Source organism: Rhamphochromis sp. 'chilingali' (genome assembly GCF_963969265.1).
Source record: "Rhamphochromis sp. 'chilingali' genome assembly, chromosome: 9".
NCBI lineage: Eukaryota > Metazoa > Chordata > Actinopteri > Cichliformes > Cichlidae > Rhamphochromis > Rhamphochromis sp. 'chilingali'.
The window spans coordinates 32,564,623-32,584,935 of record NC_137936.1 but is presented as its reverse complement, the minus strand read 5'-3'; the positions used below and the strand labels follow the sequence as shown (position 1 = coordinate 32,584,935).

Genomic DNA, 20,313 nt, shown 5'->3' with positions numbered 1-20,313 from the left:
CAGATTCTGATGGAAGAGCATTTTTGGTGTACTGTTAGTGAAAACAGTATGCATATTAACCTAGGGAGGTTCAAATTCTTTATTAAGCATTCACAGGACGCCACATTGCTGGATGTGTGAACTGTGTTGAACATCTGGCAGCTGTGGAGGTCTCTTGCTGGCAGGTATGTGGCTGAAGCAATGGACTGTGTTTTAAGTTAAACAGTATCACCAGTTTCTGGGAAAAGAACACAAACTCTGAACCCCACATGTGCAGTAGCACTGGGACAATGCATTATAAGAGAGAACTGTATAACAAAAGCACGACTGTTTCACTATTTTTTTGTGTTTCACGTGGAAACCTTAGCTGTTTGTGGAAAAGGTCAGTTTGCTGACTTGACAGGCTTCAGCTAGGATTATGTTAAGACCCTACTAGGAGAAAAGCTCAGCCTTGTTTTAATCTGGACTGATAACACTGCAAGATTAAGAGGGTTAAAATTTCCATGAGTTTTTGTTCACCAGTGTTAATGTACACAGTTTTCACTGCAACTTTGTAAACTGTTGTAAGCAGTTTATTCCTTTCTGGCTAAAGGTGTGTTGTAGTTAAGCGAATTCTTAAATGAATGACAACTACCATACATGTATCATAGTGAAGCACCTTGTCGTACGGTACAATTTTCAAGTTTGTGTCAAGAGAAAGGAAAAGAAAGCCCTGGCTTTACTCTGCCTTTCATTTTACTGCTGGCTATTGTGACAAGCTGATTGTGGTGACAGCTTTCGGGAATGGCATGAGCAGATGCTCAGTCGGTCATATCAGATGTGACTTTGACTGTGGCAAGTGAAAGAAGGACTTTGGTGATTCTGAGTTTGACCATGTAAAATAAATGCCTGCAAACTAAAGACTGTCACTGGCAAACTATCTGCTTTATTGTACATGGTATGGTGTAAGTTAGTTCAGTGTAGTCAGTCAGTCATCAATCATATAGTTTCAGCAGAATGTGGATAAAGAAAAGAAACTTGTAAATCTTTTAACCTCAGGCAGCCTGGAAGATGAAAGTAACAAATCATGTCTTACTTTCTTATGCATGATCTGAATCACTGTTTCTATTTTGGGTGTTGCTGGATTTTGGTCCATGATTAAAGTATATTTTTGATCCACATTTCCCCTCCTACCTGTTCTAATAACCCAGTTCACAAGGCTGTTGAACCATCACAGACAACTGCCCACACTTAGACTCATCACGGTGCTGCAGCATGCAGGGCAAACGTTTTCATTTTTCTATAGGAGTTTCTGTTCACCTCAAACAACCGTGTCAGTTGCATAACAGCTGCATAACTACAGCAGCAGGTTGTTTTAGTGCGCTTAAGGGATTTCACAGCTGAACATACCGCACTGCTCATAATCCTTCAGGGCTGTGTATACTTTTGTTTGTTGTAATTCAGATAAATTAAATCATTTATGTCAAAGAGGCAACATGATGTGGCATGTCTACATGAAATGACCTCACTCACTTTTTTTAAACGACAACTAATTACTAAATAATACAGTATGTTACTTAATTACTTCTTGGAGAAAGTAATTTGCTACACTACCCGTTACATTACTTTCAGTTTACTTCATAAGATGCCACATAATTGCCAGTTAACAATATAAACCGTAGGCTGCAGTCCCACATGCTACACAAATCTCTATCCTAATGAGGGCACACATCCATTCTTTCTTTTAGTGTATGTATGAACACTGCAAAGCTGAAAACCAGTTCAACACAATTACAAAGTGATTGTCACTGTAATTCTACTATAGAAAGATGTACAGGTAGAAATGCAGGCCACAATGCTGCAAACCGAACTTACTGCCTTTGTGATTTGTTCAAGTTCGGGGTCAGGCTGCTGGGTTGAAGTCAACATAGACTCAGCTTTGTCATCACTCCGGGTTATTGGCTTGCTTTGTGTTAGCATGCTGTCTGTGTGGATATTTGGAGCCGATGCTCTTTCTCAGCATCTGCAATGTAATGTAGCTGTTTCTATTCTGGATGCAGCTTGCACTTTACCATCATGCGCCTGTTCCCCCTTTTTTGTCCTCCTCCATGCGCAGGAACCGAAATCAGCTCATAATAGCTCAAGTGCGCAGAAAATTACAGAAATTAGAGCCCTATTTTATACATGGCACTTGCAGTATCTGTAAGAACTGCTGCTGACAGTTGCATCCAACAATCACTTTCATCTTAAGCTTGTAATCAGTCCTCTGATCCCTTATTTGTAGCATCAGAAAGTTTTCCTGGATGCCCCCTAGGTAATTCCACTATAGGATCCAGTACACTGAAATGAATTTAGTTCAAACTCATTTATAAAGAAATAAATGAACAAAAAAATGAATAGTTTACACTTGAAAGTATAACAAGATAGTCACATTTTATCCAAAAAAAAATCTCTGAATTGACATTTTTTGGTAGAAGGAATCATTATATACTTGCTGGTTGTGGCGATTATTCCTTATCATGAAATCATAGGGTTTTTGAGCACTTGGCAACATATGTTTCTGCCTCATGAAGGCATTGCATAATGGCTCAGAATTTGACATCAATGAACTGCACAAATCATTAAAGCTAGCAAGATAATCACTAAACGTAAGGTGATAAACTACAAGCAGACCCATGCATAAATAAATTACTATTATATGCAGTTAACATCTCCCCAATACATATCCATTACAGTTCCTCCCCTCTTCATCTCTGCAAGCCACACATTGGTCGTTGACAAGAAATGCATAAAAATCAGTGCAGGGAAAATATGCTGGGATGCAACTATGAAATACTGTTCAGTACTGGGAGTTTTACTTCATTCTAATAGGATTAGTAAGCATTTATTTCGCCTATTTGGCAAGAACATGAATGTATTTGATGCTCATTTATAAGGACAAGTGCTCCACTCAAGCTTTAAAACATATAGATCAATACATCACCAGTGGCCGATAATATGGACTTAATATGTAACTTTTTAATGCTGTTGATCCTGCCATAGCATTACTGACCATGGTTAATTACATAAAGTGACTAATAAGGGTAAATCCCTGGATTAATGCACTTGCCTAAATGTCCCCTCTAATCTCAACATCAAAACAAAGTACAGCTTTAATAAAAAAAAAGACAATATGTCAGTAGTTAATAGTTTCATGGTAACATTTCACTAATTGAAGAACAACAAATATCTACAAGACTAAATGAAGTGATGAGAAGTTGGAGATCACAAAACTCACTTTACATAACAATGTACATGCCTTTCTATGTAAGCAGACACACGGCTGATGAGTGCTCCTGCAGAGTGCTATAAATGTGTTAGTCAGTGTGATGGATTGAGGAGGGATTACTTAACTATTGTGTTGAAATTAGGGAGGTGATGTGATCGCTGAAAAACTTGCAGTAATTCCCAAAATAGAAATACGGCGAGTTTTTCAGTTGGGCACTTAAACAGTTGCTGTAAATATATTAGATGTTCACAAAAACGTGTTTGAAAACAAATTATAATTTGTTCTTAAAATTAATTTGTCATCAAACACACAGGAATAAAATGTGATTTGTTTTTTATATGATAGATGCATAGAACCACAACATCTAGTACTCGTCATTTGTTAAAATTTACATCTTCCATATTACTTAAACAAACAACGGTGCAGATAAAGTAATGTGTACCTGACAACACAGATCAGGATCCAGTGTACTGGAGAAGGGCAGAAGTTCCAGATGAGAGGCAATAATCATGGGTGGGTATACTTGTGTCCACTATTCAGTTTTTCACAGGTGAACATCAGGGGTACTTCCTTGCTTTTGTTTATTTTTATGCACCGGCCATCTTGGTATCTATCAGCAAGGTGCTGAATCATGCCCAATTTATAGACTCTTTGTGGCAGTGGCACTGAAACCTTGAGGGATATGGTTGGTAGGAAAGACCTGCTTGATTCAAACCTGAGTGGCTCTTTGGTTATTGGAACTCTGCTGCAGTTTTGCTACAGTGTTCCAACATAAAGATGTGTAGTATTGGTTATTATTTATAAGTGTAATATTGGGTATTAGACACATGATTGCAGGCTATTTGGTCCAGGTACAACCATAGAGTGTTTGGTTTGCATTAAAAGTCAGACTCAGTTCCCAATGGGAGTTCAGCTTCACCAGGGCTGCACTTTATCAGGATGTTGTTCACAAGTAAGGGGGGATGGAGAAGGAAATTTAATTTAAAGGACTGACGCCATGTCTGCCATGGTGCTTGTGCCATACAGCTTTATTGTAGTGTAAAGAGAGCTGTGAGTGAAAGCAAAGCTGTCAGTTCACCAAACAGTCTGCCTTCCCCATTTTATCTATGACCAAAAGCTGTGGGTAGTCAACAAAAGGATAAGCTCATGGATACAAACTGCAGAAACAATCTCCTTTTGAAGGGTCTCTGCACTTACTAGATAGCTTACAGTAGCACCACTACACATTTACACATTGCAAGTACCCAGTTTTAGGTAGCCTTTGACCTGAATGCCTCCTAGGTAATGTGTTTTATGATTGTCAAAATGGGAGGAGGTTCAGAGGCCCCGTGGACTTGTAGAGATTATGGCTCTCGCCTGGTCTGGGAATGCTTTGGTCCCCCACAACCACTCTTCCACCACTCCAAGAAAAGCTGGAGGAGGTGGCTGGGTAAAAGCAGATCTGAGTGTCTCTTCTCACATTGAATATGAATGAGTGAATACATTGTGCTAATCAAAGTTCACTCAGTTTACCCAAATGTGAAAGTGTAAAGTTAGTAAATTGACTAACTTTGTGAGCTCCAGTCACACAGCACTAATGTGGCTAAACACAAAACACTGATTATTAAGCAACAAGATAAGTCAAATGCTACTCTTATTTCAAAAAGCTGATTCTTTTTATTTAGATAAACAGAACCAACTTTTTGGGATGTCCTTGCCTGGATGATTGAGCATGCATCACGATATTTCCATCAAACATTGAATGGCTGCAAATTTCCTCCAACTCAACGAGGGGAAAACTGAAGTCCTCATATGCGGACAGATTTTTTTATCCCAGATAGTGAGAACCCTTGGTCCTCTTTCAGTGTATGTTAAATCCTCTATCAGGAATTTAGGTGTGACTTTTGACTCGACTCTCACATTGGATGGGCATGTGAAATCTCTGGTACGGTCTTGTTTTTATCATTTAAGAAGTGTGGCTAAGTTAAGCCCTATTTTATCTCACCCTGAACTGGAGATTGCTATACATGCATTTATTTCCTCACACTTGGACTATTGTAACTCTTTGTTTATGTGTCTAAGCAAAGGTTCTCTGGATCATCTGCAGGCTGTGCAAAATGCTGCCGCTAGGCTGTTGACAAAATCCTCCAAGTATTCACATGTGACACCATTGCTATTTCAACTACACTGGCTTCCTGTTGAATTTAGAGTACGTGTTAAGATCCTGGTCTTGACATTCAGAGGCTTGCATGGACTGGCACCAGCCTACATCTCCGATCTGCTACAGCCCTATGTCCCTAGCAGGTCCCTGAGGTCATCTGATCAGGGCTTACTTGCTATAAAACAGACTAAGGGTGACAGAGCTTTTACCACTGTGGCCCCGAGACTCTGGAACTCTCTCCCTCATACATTAAGAACTGTGGACTCAGTAGTTGTTTTTAAAAAACAACTCAAAACTTACCTTTTTAAAACTGTTTTTGGTTAATTTTTGCCTGTTTTATATTGTCTGTTTTACCTTTTTTATTATTTGTTATCTTTTGTGCAGCACTTTTTGACTCTGTCTAGAAAGGTGATATATAAATAAAATTTTATTTATTTATTATTTATTTATTCTTTTCTTTTTTTATTTGCAACTTTCATTTAACATTTTTTTTGTTAACTGGATTAAATTATCTTCTGGAAACTGGATCACTTACACTGTGCCTTACACCAAATATAAGAAGAAACTTCCATTAGTTACATATTTTCATAGTTCATATGCATATATTAAATTTGGATGTGTGCATCTGTGTGCTGCTGATCATTCTGAGCTGACCTCAGTTCATTTTTCCCCCAGCAGAGTTTCTCCTTGGGAAAGCTAGGTCACAGAAAGAAATGGTGAAAATCAGGAATCTGGGCCTTGGTGCTATATATAACAATTAGATCAGGCAACTTGTAAAAGTAGATAATATGACAGTCTTGAGAAAATTGAATTATGTAGATAATGTAATGATGTACTCATTCAGCGCTTATCTATTGGAGCTGGGCTACATGGGGAGAAACGTGAGCAGCAAAGAGATTGGGACTGTGTATTTCTCCAGCACCAAAATTAGGCCTTGCAAGTGAAATAAAATGGTTACATGTGGCTTGATAAGCATTTAAAAGGTTCACTGAATGTTGATTATTTCTAGATTTTTTTTTTTTTTATCCTTATTTCAGACATTTTCCAAAATGGATTAATGGCGTTTCCTGAAATTTAATCTGCTGATGTGTTATGAGTACATTATCAGGCCTGACATTATCAGCTGTACAGGGCTCCTGAGCAGTCTGGACACTTTAGAGTAGAGTAAACTGATCCTCTGCAGACATGATGTTGGTCTGTTTAAGTATCTTTAGTCTGGCCTTCTTGCTTGATGATAGGTTTGGAGAACAATTTTAGCAATTTTAGCTCCTCATAGAGTTGGCAAGGTGCTTTGATGATGGCTTGCTGAAAGACTGGCATGTTTAAAAATAAATAAATAAAAAGCTTACAGTCACATTTAAATTGTGACACATGATTCCAATGGCAAAAGACTTAAGTATGACTCACTAATCTCTGGTCATAATAGGTGAAGTGGGTGTGTATATATGTGGCCTCGGGGAAGAGAAGAGAAACTAGAGATTGTTGAGCTGTTGGAGATGAAGGTTTCCCTCTAGTTTTCTCACTGACTTCTCATTTGCCAAAGCTCTCTGCAAAACAGCACTCTTACTTAAGTTGGATCTCCCTATTAGGTGTAGCTCTACTATGAGAGCCAGTTAGCCTGCACATCACACTGCTTATTGTCTCTTTGTGGAACACAAAGTTTGGACACTTCTTTATTCAGGTAAGATGAAAAATTTTCTTTTGGCTATGCCAGTGTAGATTTAAAACAGAATATTTATTTGAGATATAGGTAAAAATGTAACTTTTTTCAATGAGGATACTACCATGTTATTTATTTAGAAAACTTAAAATAAAAAATAAAAAAATGGAACTAATATAAGTTATCTTTGCAATCTTTTAAATTATCAGTGTTAAATTGTTTGTATTTGTGTGTTGTGGCTTTAATTTCAATATGACATGAAAACCATTGTGTTTGTGTGTGCATATCCATATGCATATAAGCAGTATTTCTCATACACTGAAAAAAGAACATGTTGGATTTACTTAATTCAATAGTGGACATTGGTTGCACACAGTTGTTTTGCTTTGGCAGAAACTTAAACAACTGAGATAAATCAACACAACTTATTCATATTCAATAAACCTGTGCATTTTGTGTTGATAAAACATGATTGAAACATGTTTAAATGAAATAAGTTGAGCTCTTGGAATATTTTAGTCCTTCACGGTTTTGTCACTTTATTCCAACACTATTCAATAACTTTTACCCCAATACTGCTCGGTCACTTAAATACTTAAATAATTAAATGTTGTCTTCATATTACATAATGTTCAACAAAGTCTAGAGTCTGGTTAACATAAAAACTGAATGGATTTACAACAACTTCCATCCTCCTATCTTTATCCGGGTTGCAGGGGGACTGGGGCAGCTCGTCAGTCTATCACAAAGAGACAAACAACTATTTGCACTCACACTTATGGGTAATTTGGAATCACCAATTAACTCTTATTTTAACTCTAATAACTGCATGACTTTTAACTGTGGGAGGAAACCAGAGTACTCAGAGGGACCCCACTGCAAACTAGCCAGATTGTGGTTTTGGACCCATGACTCTCTTGTTATGCGGCAACAGCACTAACCACCACGCCAACAACCTGTAAATCGAGGCTTAACAAAAGTAGGAAAGCTATGATTACAAGTCTTGATGTAGAATTTTCTGTACGTTTTTGTCCTTGACAGGTTAAACTTTCCTTATTTTCAGTGTACGTATAAGGGTTTCAAGGCATCACTCAAGTAAAACATAAAAAACCCAATAAAACACATGGAAGTATTGTGCAGATTTTATTACCAAATATTATTTAAAACTATCATTAAAACTACTACTAGTAACAGTTATTTATTTAGACTAAAATCACATGTTTAATCACTTTAGACTAAATTAATGGAATGAGCACTTGCAAAACTGAATCTCGGCAAACTATTGGGAAGCATGTACTTTATATTAATACAGTAAACACAAAATAAGTGTTTTTGAAATGCCAAAAAGTACCTTGCTTTGGGAAAAGAAAAATGCAAAAACTAATTGTTACATACTGAAACAACTAGTGCAACAAACTCAGTAAAACTCAGCAGTAAAATGAATGATTTCTATATTAAAAGACAAACATGAAGCGCTTGAAAACATTTCAGGAACTTTTTTATGAGCATTGTGTAGCTAATGGAATGTCTACACTACTACTACACCAATGTATATTGCAGCATTCCCACTGCTAATCATAAAAAAAAAAACCCAGATACTAGAGTCATGTGAACAAAGGAGGGTTTTTTTTGTGTGTGTGTGTGTGTGTGTGTGTGTGTGTGTGTGTGTGTGTGTGTGTGTGTGTGTGTGTGTGTGTGTGTGTGTGTGGTGTTTTTTATTTATTTATTTATTTATTTATTTATTTACATTTGCTTAAATGAGGTTTTGTATGTACATATTCAGAAAGATTAACCCTCTCAGGCTCAAATTAAGTTTTTTGTTGCTAATGCACAACCAAGTCCTGCAGTGGTACTTCTGAGTAAAAAAACTCATAAAATATGTATGTGGATAATCAGGTTGTTAGTTTTTAACTGTTGCAAATCGGCAACGTCTGCCTTGACAGGGTTAACAGGGCATGCTCATTATTTTCCTTTCTGTGTATATTTAATCAGAATCCATTATAGTCTTTATAATTATCTGATCGTAGGGCTGAAACCAATTCTTTGTATTATCTACGAACCATAAATTTTATATTTTGATCTATGAAACTGTGTCAGAAAACTGCGACAAGGCGCATCATCCCCTAAGTGAAATGTCCAAAACAGATAACCATCTAGATTTTAATTTACAATAATGTAAATAGCCAAATACTTGCACAATATTTGTTGTAGTTGTTAAATGAACTATAAATGTGTGATTATTCCATCAATTTTATCTGTTTTGGTGTTGAATGTAGCCTTATGCAATGTTGAAAGGGGTTCAGAAACATCACTATGTCTGATTCAGTGGTTGGGCATTTTGATTTCCATCATTGTTACACAGACAATAGTTAAAAATATAGAGAATTAAAGTTGCCGAGCTTAAAACGGATTCCAGTTTTGACTGAGGGCTTTAATGACAGAAAGTTTTTCTAGGAAAGAAAATGTGAATCTGCAACACCTACTATACAATCCATTCAGGAAAGTCATCCTCACTGAGTTCATTGAAGTGGTATATATTGTTGAATCACTACATTGTATCTGTGGAGGAGAGGTGCTGTCTGCTGGCCATGACAGGGACAGACGGTGTTGGCATGGCCTGAAAGGAGCCATCCTCCTACCGCATGTGCCAAATGGTGTCAGTCTGCCACTGGCTTTCACAGCACGTTTCACACTGGAGGTTGTGGGTAAAGGACCAAGAATACATTAGGCAAAGCTGTTGAAGCATATGGCACATTTTGAAATGCACATGGTGCTTTGATTAATTAGAAATTAGGCAGTTTAATTGTTTTCTTCTTATTTTGATCACAATTCAATTTAATCTATTGTATCTTTTTTAAAAAGTGTTGTTTTCCTTTCATTATTATTAACCCCGGATTTTTTTTTCTTGCTTCACTGCTTCATGTCGAGGTGCAATCAAGGGCACACAAACATCATGAGACGTTTCTGATCTTAGTGTTTCTCCCCAAACAGGAATTTGAACTGGTGACTGGTCTGTTTTTTAGACCTTCAAGCTACTTTGATGCTGTAATCGATACATAATGGTATAATGCTCCTTCCCCTCAAACCATCTTCTCCTCTTTCTTCCTTCCCACTCGCTCATGTTTGTATTCACTCAGTAAGTCATGTGGTTAGAAACTGTCTCTGAAGCAGACAGCCTGGAATGTGCAGCTGTTTTACAGTATTTAGTAAGATAAAAATCTCACTCGTTATCCATCATCCACAATGTAGCAAAGATAAATGTCTACACATAAACATTTGTATATTTTGATGTGCACAGAAAGGTTTAAAAATATGTTATTTTTTCAGTATATAACAGTAAGAAGGTCACTTAGAGCTATAGATTTTCCAGTGTCAACTGATTTGCTATTCTCTTATTGAGTAGGATTTTGAAAGAGTATTTTGTGGAAAATGTAATTTGGCTATGTTTGTACACACAAACAAAGAATTTGACTCTGGTTCATACAGGAATATAACTGAAATAAAACCAGTTGGAAACCAGTTAAGTTTAGTAGCCTGTAACAAAAAAAGGCATCAGAGATGAGTTTTTGCTCTCTGGTGCAGATTGATTCCAAAGTGCTGGCAGTCTGGTTGCATTTATTACTTAAATAGTAATTATTTGAAAACCTTAACTGTAGTTAGTCAAAGTAAGATCACAATTATCTAGAGACAGTTTGCCTCCAGCCACGTGACCTTGCAGTCAAAGCAGTCACACTCTTAATCTCTGGCCAACTAGTTGGTCACTCCAGCTACTTGCAATTGGTTGCTTACGGCAAAAACAATTCAGTCCAGTCACCGGGCAAAGACGTTGTGATCCTATGTACTATAGTGTGACTTAGCCCTTATGTTAATGTTTAAAGGTCTGCATCCATTAAATAAATGCTCACTGATTTTTCTGTTTCTAACACTTCTTTTCCCCACACAAAACCAACTCTGTCATTGTTTGGTGGCATTATTAAAATCTGCAGAATGTTTATCACAAACTGGCTAAAAGTAGGTGGCAAGGAGTCCACACAAGATGTTTAATTGAAGATAATTGAATAAACATAAACTAATCAAGCCACAGACATTAAAGAGGGTTAATGCAAGGTGAATTGGAAGTGAGACTGAACAGTTTATCTGAGCCAGCTTATTTAGCCTGTGAGGCCCAGATGAATGCATTAGCTGATGGCCCTGCCATATCAGCCATTTATCAGTAGAAGTGCTCACCCCATCCCACACCAACCCACACCCCCCACCTCTTAATAATCAAGATTCAACCTTGACACTGGAACTGAACTAATCAGAAATAAACCAAAATAACAGAAGGCAATATTGAAACATTTGAATATTTATTATTACACATAATACTGCTACAAACATGTACTACTATTGCTGCTGCTGTTGTGAAAATATATTTTTATCTTGTACTTGTTGTAACTGCTGTACTGTATTTGTCTTTCCTGAATTCTTTTCCAGATCTCAGAGCAGTGACTGTCAACAACCATGAGCAGCGGAGTGAATATCAAAGTCATATCTCGGAGGCAGAGTGACGCAGGTGTCAGCTCCAGTCTGCCGTCACCTCGAAGCACAATGTCGGTCTCAAAGGCAGAGCCCAAAGAGCAATATAGTGGGCTCCCAAATCCCACAATGCAGTATCAGCACAGCGCAAAACGACGGCCTACATATTCTTCATTCTCTGGTTCTTCAGGAGCTGCAGAGTTGCTGAGAGGTGCCGCTTTAAAGAACAACCTGCTGCACCAAAAGACTAGCATGTATTCACATAGAAGCTCAGCAGCTGCAGGGCGAGCTGATGGAACCTGCTCAGCTTACAGCAGCCCTCAGATACCAAAGAGGGAAGTTCCACGCTCGAAAGACACATCAGACATCCGCAGCGACACGATAACCCAGAAAGCTTTGAGAGACCTTCAGTTAAGAAGAAACACTAACAAGAACTGGACCTTTGGAAAGTATCGTCAGAGGAGTGTGGACAATGCGCAAGAGGGTAACACTTTGCGACACCGCCCACCAAATCCTCAGGTAGGCTACGGAAGAGGACGTCTTCTTTATAGTAAAAATGCAAATGGAAATGAGATACCAGGAGTATCTTCAGCAGGAATAGAGAACTTCCAAAAAGAAGTAAGGAACATCTCCAACTATGAGCTGGAAGCTTCTGACAGGGAGCTTTTCAACAAATCAAAGTCTTCCCATCAAACATTCAACCTGCCACGCAGAGGGAGTGAGCCAGGAAAGGTCAACATGGCTGCTGTTGCTCCATTTAGATTCAGGTGAGGGCAGTGTTTCACCTTTTAAGATAGGAAGATATACAATAGATTGCAGTTTATTTCTAGGACACAGAGAAAATAATGCACACTCATAATGTCTCATACTTTTTTTATTATTCATGGTCTTATTAAAAGAAAGACACCCCCCCCCCGCTCCCTGGTGTCTGTTTATACATATAGCCTCACTCTCTTGAATGCAGTATTCAGTGGTCAGAAGTTATGTCTAAACAGACATGGATTTAAACCACCGTTTGTTTGGTTGACCCGTTTGTTTCTTTGTTTGTTTGTTTTTTGTAGGTTTAAGATTCACGAGGATACAGATACCTCCCTGGATGATCTCAGTGACTGCTCCTCTGACTCCATGGAGGTCTGTTGTGATGATCTAGGTGAGTCTTTTTGAAATCTTAATCTTTCTACTGGACACATCTGTTGTTATAAAGCAGTTGTTCTTAATGTGGGATCTTGCACCTCTAAGGAGTTACCAAATAACTTTGGAGGGTCATAGACTTTGGAATTTCTGTGATCTTTGCTGTTGTCATATGAAATGTTTAATTATTCTCATTCATATGAGTAAATAAATATAAGAAAAATCAACAACTCTTTTGTGGAAGTGGCATCAAATTTAAGGTAAAACTCATTAATCTTTTATCTGGTATTCCATTTCTCTCTTATGGTTTATTCTTTGCTCTTTGATATTCAGTTAAGGCAAACAAATCACCTCCAAATACATGAAACACTCACATGTGCTTTTAAATGGGTGCCAATATAAACCCAGTAAAATTGATGCTTAATGATAAAAAGGGTTAATTCAGGATGCTAAAAATTATGATGGATTTCCATCAGTCTTTGACTTTAAATCAATTCACTCTTCTTCTTTTCACTCTTTAAGTCTTTTCTAGTATTGTTATCCCCAAAGGACCTACTTAATTCATTACAAAAATGAACTTTTTTTCACTTAAAACTGAAAGGGTCAGGCAGTTTATGCAAAAAAAGAAGGAAAACAAGAAAAAAACCCTGTTTTTCCATTTGTATTATATGCATCGTGTAACACTCAAGTTTTTATATGGCTGACTGTTGACACTGAACTCAGTTCAGCTTGACAGTTGTTCTCACCAAACTGCCGCCAACTCGCAACAAAATCTTTATACTGCTTGTACCACCTGTTATGTTCATCAGGATTTCCTGAAGCACTTCACTTTTTCTTTGTGTGCATGTGGGAAAACAGATTGCTGGCAGAGAGTACTTCTCTCAAATCGCACACCACTGTTAATGCAGCACTGTTTATCAATGTTTTTGACATCTCTGATGTGCCATTACAATCAAATTTCCATTTTTTTGCATCCCTGCTGTGTAAAACATAAAAAGTTGAGTTATTTTTGCCTCAGCCCTGTTCCTCACACATCCTGTTGCTTGGACACTGTAATACAAACATGACGTGTGAACATAAACAGGCACAGTGTCTTAAAATGTTTTGTATGGTCAATATTTCATTGTTTTAAGGGATACACTTTTCCAAATGAAGATTGAAGCAGTTACCAGCATGGCAGATCTGTTAAATCAAATTAGAGAGACTATTTTATTAAAGCTCTACTGTAAGTAAGTAATATTAATTAAGAGAAATAAACAGACATCACAGAACAAAATTATTATTTAAACCCGCATGTTGTAAAACTGTTACACAGAAGCTTCTATATTTTATATTTTAATATTAAACATTGTTTTTAACCATTGTTGGAGATGGACCAACTTCTTTTAGAACTGTCACAATGATTAACAGTAATAAACTGGTCAAAAATGAAAAACCACTAATCTTTTCAGACAACAACACACAAACAACTAAAACTCAAAGTGTGAGCAACAGAGTGTGGAGCATTTAAAACGTGGACCCCACCATGATGTAATCGATTGTATCTGAACTCTTGAATTCTTGATTGTAATATTGTGGTTATTTAGTTTTGACCCAGTGTCAATGATGTTTAGAAAAGAGTATGAAGAGCATCAGCAAATTTAACTTGTTTGGGCAGTAAGTGGCATACATACACTATAGTGTTGAATCGCATGGCTGCAGATACCAGTTTATTTGTGTATCTTACATGCATGGAGTCTCTGTCTGTCTGTGAACTCCTACACAATCAAAAGCTGAACATCAAAACTTGGCACTTCGGTACATTTTAGACCCCTAAAGGTTCTTATTTTTATCAAATATGTTATCATGTTGCCTAGCAACCACTTATCAAAAGACTGAGGTGACCTATTTGTAATGTTTAGGCATTTATAATAACTTATAAAGGCATCATACTTAATTTCATAACAGCAACTAATTTATATCTGCAAAATATTTGAATTCTGCATGAAATAGCATGATGTCATCATGTTGCCTAGCAACCACATATTAATGGGCTAAGATGGCGGCATTTATGAACCTGTAACACTTTATAAAGGCATTGCTTAATTTCAATTTCATGACAGTAACGTCTAATTTTTAGATCCACTAAATGATATTATGGTCTTATTTTTAGTAGATATAGTGACCATTATGTTGCTCAGCAACCGCCTACCAATGGACTAAAAGAGCCAATTTTTAGCATCTTTGCACCTGTAACAGCTTATGAAAGCATCATATCATTTTTCCTTTTTTGTCTGGGTGTGGCCTTATTTTCAGCATGTTAAAATCCCATCATTTATAGCCAAAAAACATGAATATTATAGTGTGCTATATAGGACATATAATGAGCCCATCGCATTGCAGCCAACTAGCAATGAACCAAAATTATATTTATATAGTATATCAGGACATGGGCTTGGACATGTATGAGTATTACTGGCATGAGTTGAATACAGAAATCAATAACTACAACTGGACTAGATTTAGTCTTGGTTGGGCAACTAGCTAACAGCAAGCGATATTGACTCAAATGAACAGACAGTGATGCCCTCTTTAATGATTGAGTTAGCAAAATTCATCCCAGTAAAACTGAATTTACAGGGATGCATTCAAGTATTTTGAATTAGTTATGTTGTTTATTTCTGGATCACCCAAATCACACAGACTTTGAAAATGGCCTCACATGAATGCCACGGGCTATTTGAAAACCCTTTAACTGACTTCTTAATTATCTTAATCACTTTGAGGGTTGAGAGCCTTCAGCCAGCCTCCTCTGGGAGAGACCAGACCAGCAACTGAGTGGTCCTCTGCCGAGGGTGGACAGATGCATGACTGAGAGACTGAGTGGTTTGATGGGAGGATCAGCTTTCACCTCCTGTCTGGGAGTTTCTCTTCTCCCCAGTGGAAAGACTTAGGGAACGCTTAAATTCATAGAGATGTGTCTTTGTAACCTGTCATATGTCTTCAGCTACATAGCTGGAAGATGAAGTACATGTGTAATACTGATGGTTCCATTCGGCAGAAATAACTGTTCAGTTAGAAAAGTTTCCGGATAGGAAGACTCACTACTTTACAAACAGCAAGTAGTAGACAAGACCATTTAACCTTTGCTATTGTGTCTTGCAGCTTGAGCTCATCAGTAGACTTTCATTCAGGAAAAAAATCATAATGTGAGAAGCCCTTAAGGCTTCTCACATTCCAGCTAACACAATGATTCCATTACATCTGTATTTAGAGACTCTTGCATCGCATTAGTTACCATATGACTTCAACACAATTTTTACATGTGCTTTTAATTCTATGCTTCGACCTACAGCTCTCTGCAAAAGGTACACTTGCACACATTATGTCAAGTCACATGGCAAAGAGGCTGTTCAAATCATCTTGGACAGATGGTTTCTAATGACTTTGGCTGTATGGTTGTTGTTTGATTGCTTGGATATGATTCTTGACAATATTTTGTGATCAATACGTTTCAATATCAATATCAATTTCAGTATAATATATGTTATCCCACCTATTTGTTTACATATGAAGCGGGAAAGCAGTTGTTGTTTAGATCATTTGCAACATTGATTTTTTTTTCACAAATCAGACATGTTGTGTTCTTTTTAGGCACACACATTTGTGTTTCATTAACTGGAAATGGCATTGGCACGAGTAAGTGGAATATGTAGTAAATCACTAGTTGATGGAGTGATGGGTGCTGCTTAAAAAATTTCAATATATTCTCCAAACTCAGCATGGCACAAACCATTACAAATAAACACTTTCAGAATGCAATAGGCCTTTTTCACATTCTGTCTGAAAGCCCAGTAATGTCCATGTGACTCTTTGTGGTTTTCCCCTTCATGCACATGTGTTGGTCTGCCTGATGTTCCTCAGTGCATTGCATCATAGCAGCTGAGCACCCCAAAAATGATTACACGTGCTGAAAAAGGGAAATGCACCACAGACACCTGTGTAGCTGTCCTGCCATAGAAGTATACTTAGGTCACTTTTGCAAAACTCCTCACACAGTGAGCACAACAGAAGTCTATGTGGGCTAAACTGAGGATCAGTTATCATTGTTTTGGCACAAAATGCTTTCAATGACTACATCTCTCAAATTTCATGAATTATCTTCTCACTCAGACACAACAACTGCCAAAAATCTTTGTACGTACAGGACATTTTGCATGTACTTACATACTGTTTTCAAAACTGTTAAACTTATGGCCAAAACAATAACACAATGCAAAACTTGAAAAGACAGCAAAATCCAACAACAATATTTTATTGAAACATATTTTAAATCTAAAAATGCAGTTTAACCAGCCACAGCTGATTCTCATTGTAGATGAACATCTACACAGGTGTTACTCCTTCAATTTTTCAACTCCTTCAATTCTGGCAGCCAGAAGATTATTTCCTAGGTGTATTGCCCTAGATGACATAAGATGTGATGTGGATGAGAACCTGTGGCCAAATGGAGAAGACCGAGTAGATTAGCATTACTATTGTATGTGTATCAGTGGATGGTGTGTATACAAATTCTTGTATCTTGGGATTACTTAGTGCAAAAAAATAAAAATACATAAACAAATATTAACGAATTCTGCATGATGTCTGATTCATTCCAGTAACATATATTGAAATTATAAACAGAGATGTGTCCTTGTTTTACACAAGAAAACACTGTGTAATGCTACATGTTGTTAGTGTTTTTTAGGTCATTGTTTTGTGGGTGACAAAGTGTGTTTGTCGGCTGTCAACCTTTGCTAGTGTTCTGGAAGAATGAGTTTATTTGAGACCTGAATAAAGTGTTTTGGTAGTTGTAGTGCATTTTGAATGTGAAATGACTTGCTTTGCCAAGCTGAAGGTCAGTTAGGAGAATTGTGTGAAGAGTTTTGCAAAAGTGACCTAAGTATTGTGAAATGTGTCCTAGCGGCTGTAAAAAACTGTAACTTCCAGTAATCGGACTTATTCATGTTTGTAATGCTGGTATTAATTCAACGTTTATCCTAGCTACCACCAAGGAAATCTATAACAAAACTATTAATTAAAAACAATGAAATCTGTACATTACAACCAGTGTTTGGTATCTGTACATTTTATCTTTGTTATGAATTGTTATGGCAAATGTCTCTGCAATCTACCTGCACAAGCATTTTTTTTATTTTTTATTTTTTATTCCTATTTATTCTATTTATCCCCTTTGTATATTTTATTTATATTTGTCTCTGTATTTATATATGTGTGTGTGTATGTATATATATATATATATGTGTATATATATATATATATATATATATATATATATATATATATATATATATATATATATATATATATATATATATATATATATATATATATATATAAATAAAACAATTCTGTAACTGTAACTTCGGTCGTTGCTGTGCTTTTTGGAAGTCGAATTTCCCAGAGGAACCCACCCGAGGGATTAATAAAGTTCTATCTTATCTTATCTTATTTAGCACCATCGGGCCTCTCTTGGCTTTTTGGAGGCTTGCACACAAATATGTCTTCACAGCATCTGTGCGGCTTGCATTCCCGGAATCTTTCCCGCTGTTTTGCCAAAGAGCTAAGCAAATGAACATATGACGTGCCATAAATCCTGCATCAGGCAAAAAGGGTTTTTGCATATAAACCCAGTCAAAACTTTATTTAGATGTTAAGTTTGTTTCTATGTTAGTTTCAGCATGCTAACATAATTAACCCTGTCATGCATGAATTATGACAACCTCAATCAGGATTTTTTTTCCTAAAGTATTTTTATTCATTTTTAGGCATGAAAAGATGAATAAAAATACTTAAGAAAAAATCCTGATTGAGGTTGTCATAATTCATGCATGACAGGGTTAAATAACAATAATTACAATGAAACACGTCACACATCTATCGTAACATTAAACGACCAGTGGGTGGCAGGGTATGGAGTGACACATCAGTGTCCAATGTAGTGGTTTATGTGCAAGTATACCATCAACACTGACACAAATACAAGAAAACAGCCTTTGAATAGAGGTCCACTGTATTGACCACTATGTGTAAAAGGGTTAACAATGTCGTAAACCAGAAACTTACTAGATAAAATTGAAAAGAACCGTTAATTCTGAGAGGGAATGACCATATCTGGACAAAATTTTTAAATAAAGTTAATGGGATTTATACTCTAAATGTTTTTTGTTTGTTCTAAAGTTGATGTTGAATTATTCCTCTCTGGTCCAAATTAATTAGTTGGCCCACTTAAGGGACTTTCAACATCATTTGGTAGAAAGTATTCAGTTTGTCAATGTCTGATGCAATCTTTATGCATAGGGGGCTTGTGATCCTATGATTCATTATGAAATCCCTACTCCCTAAACAAACCAGTTATTCACTGCATCGCAAGAGTGAGGTCACCGGCAGTGATCGCAAGTCAGGCAGGGAGGCTTGGATCTCGTGATGAGGAAGAACAAGAGTTGACATTGTTCCAGAAGCTAATTGCCAGATCAAACAGGGTTGCTAGTCCATGAGCCACCCCAGGTGCTCTGAAAGCCTAATAAAAAAGGCGTTGGAGTGTGTTGCCAGCCTATTGTGAGAGTTGGAGTTGAACCCTCTCCACACTTAAGCAAGCAGGTCAAACATATCCGGTGGATTTGCACCATGTAGCATTTTTTTTTTTAGTCATGCTGGTTAAGTGAATTGTGTACTTTAAAGGATTTTTTTTTATTTCATAGAATGATTACATATCAACATGTTCTCATTGTCACAGTTAAGTGTTTGTGGGGGTTTTTGGCAGCTGTGGTTGTGCATATCTGGCGTGGATGACATGCAGCATTTTCGAAAGAGTATTTCCATAGAGCAGCCTGCATGAGAGTTCTGCAGAGCCTGAGCCTCCTGAATCTTCTTCTGCTGTGTCTAATACTGAATGACGATTATACTCGTATGTCAGCAAATAAGCCCTGCACAAAATGATGTGACTGGAGTTGCAATTTGAAGTGTGTGCGTGCATGCATGTTTGCGTGTGTGTGTGTGTGTGTGTGTGTGTGTGTGTGTGTGTGTGTGTGTGTGTGTGTGTGTGTTTAAATGCATCTTTTGGTGACGTAAAGATATTTCCAAAGTGTGGTTTTGGGTGTGTTACTTGCTTACACTGGCACATCTTGTTGCTTTCCCAGTCTGCAAAAGTGAAGTCACTCTTTTGGCAGATACACTACATTTTAAGTCATATTTCCTCTTTTTTTTTTTTTTTTTTTTTTTTTTTTTTCAAGCAGTGAACAAAACTATTCAGTTACTTTTCCTTATTTCGTCTGTTGACATTAAGTTTAAATGCTTTTGTGCTTATTGTTGATATAGTATGACTAAAGGTCCACTAATCTTTTTTTGGCATAAATCAAGAATAGATATCTTAAAGAAATAGAAATCCTGTAGATAATGAAGAGGTTCCTCCTTTTGTTGCAATCTGGCAGCCATCCTAATTTATGCTATAGGATGTAATTACATATGTAAATGGGTATCACTTAACACATTAATAACACCTCCACTAGAACAATTCATGCACCACGTTAAGAGTATTGAACAGTGAGTGAAGAAGGGGGAGGGGAAGAACAAAGGAACCAGAGGAGATGGTGCGAT

General features: G+C 37.0%; 1 protein-coding gene across 9 annotated transcripts in view; it reads left to right on the top strand.

Moving 5' to 3' along the window:
* The window catches only part of nav1b (neuron navigator 1b), an 87,195-nt gene that overhangs the window by 18,627 nt on the left and 48,255 nt on the right, over window positions 1-20,313 (top strand). For 8 of the 9 annotated variants that reach the window (XM_080890670.1, XM_080890678.1, XM_080890673.1 and 5 more), the window contains 2 exons: window positions 11,503-12,311; window positions 12,606-12,694. In XM_080890670.1, coding sequence (XP_080746796.1) covers window positions 11,530-12,311; window positions 12,606-12,694 — 871 coding nt within the window. In that variant the 5' untranslated portion in view covers window positions 11,503-11,529. Of the gene's footprint in view, window positions 1-6,889; window positions 7,048-11,502; window positions 12,312-12,605; window positions 12,695-20,313 lie in introns of those variants that run through there. The other variant, XM_080890672.1, reaches the window with a different exon arrangement.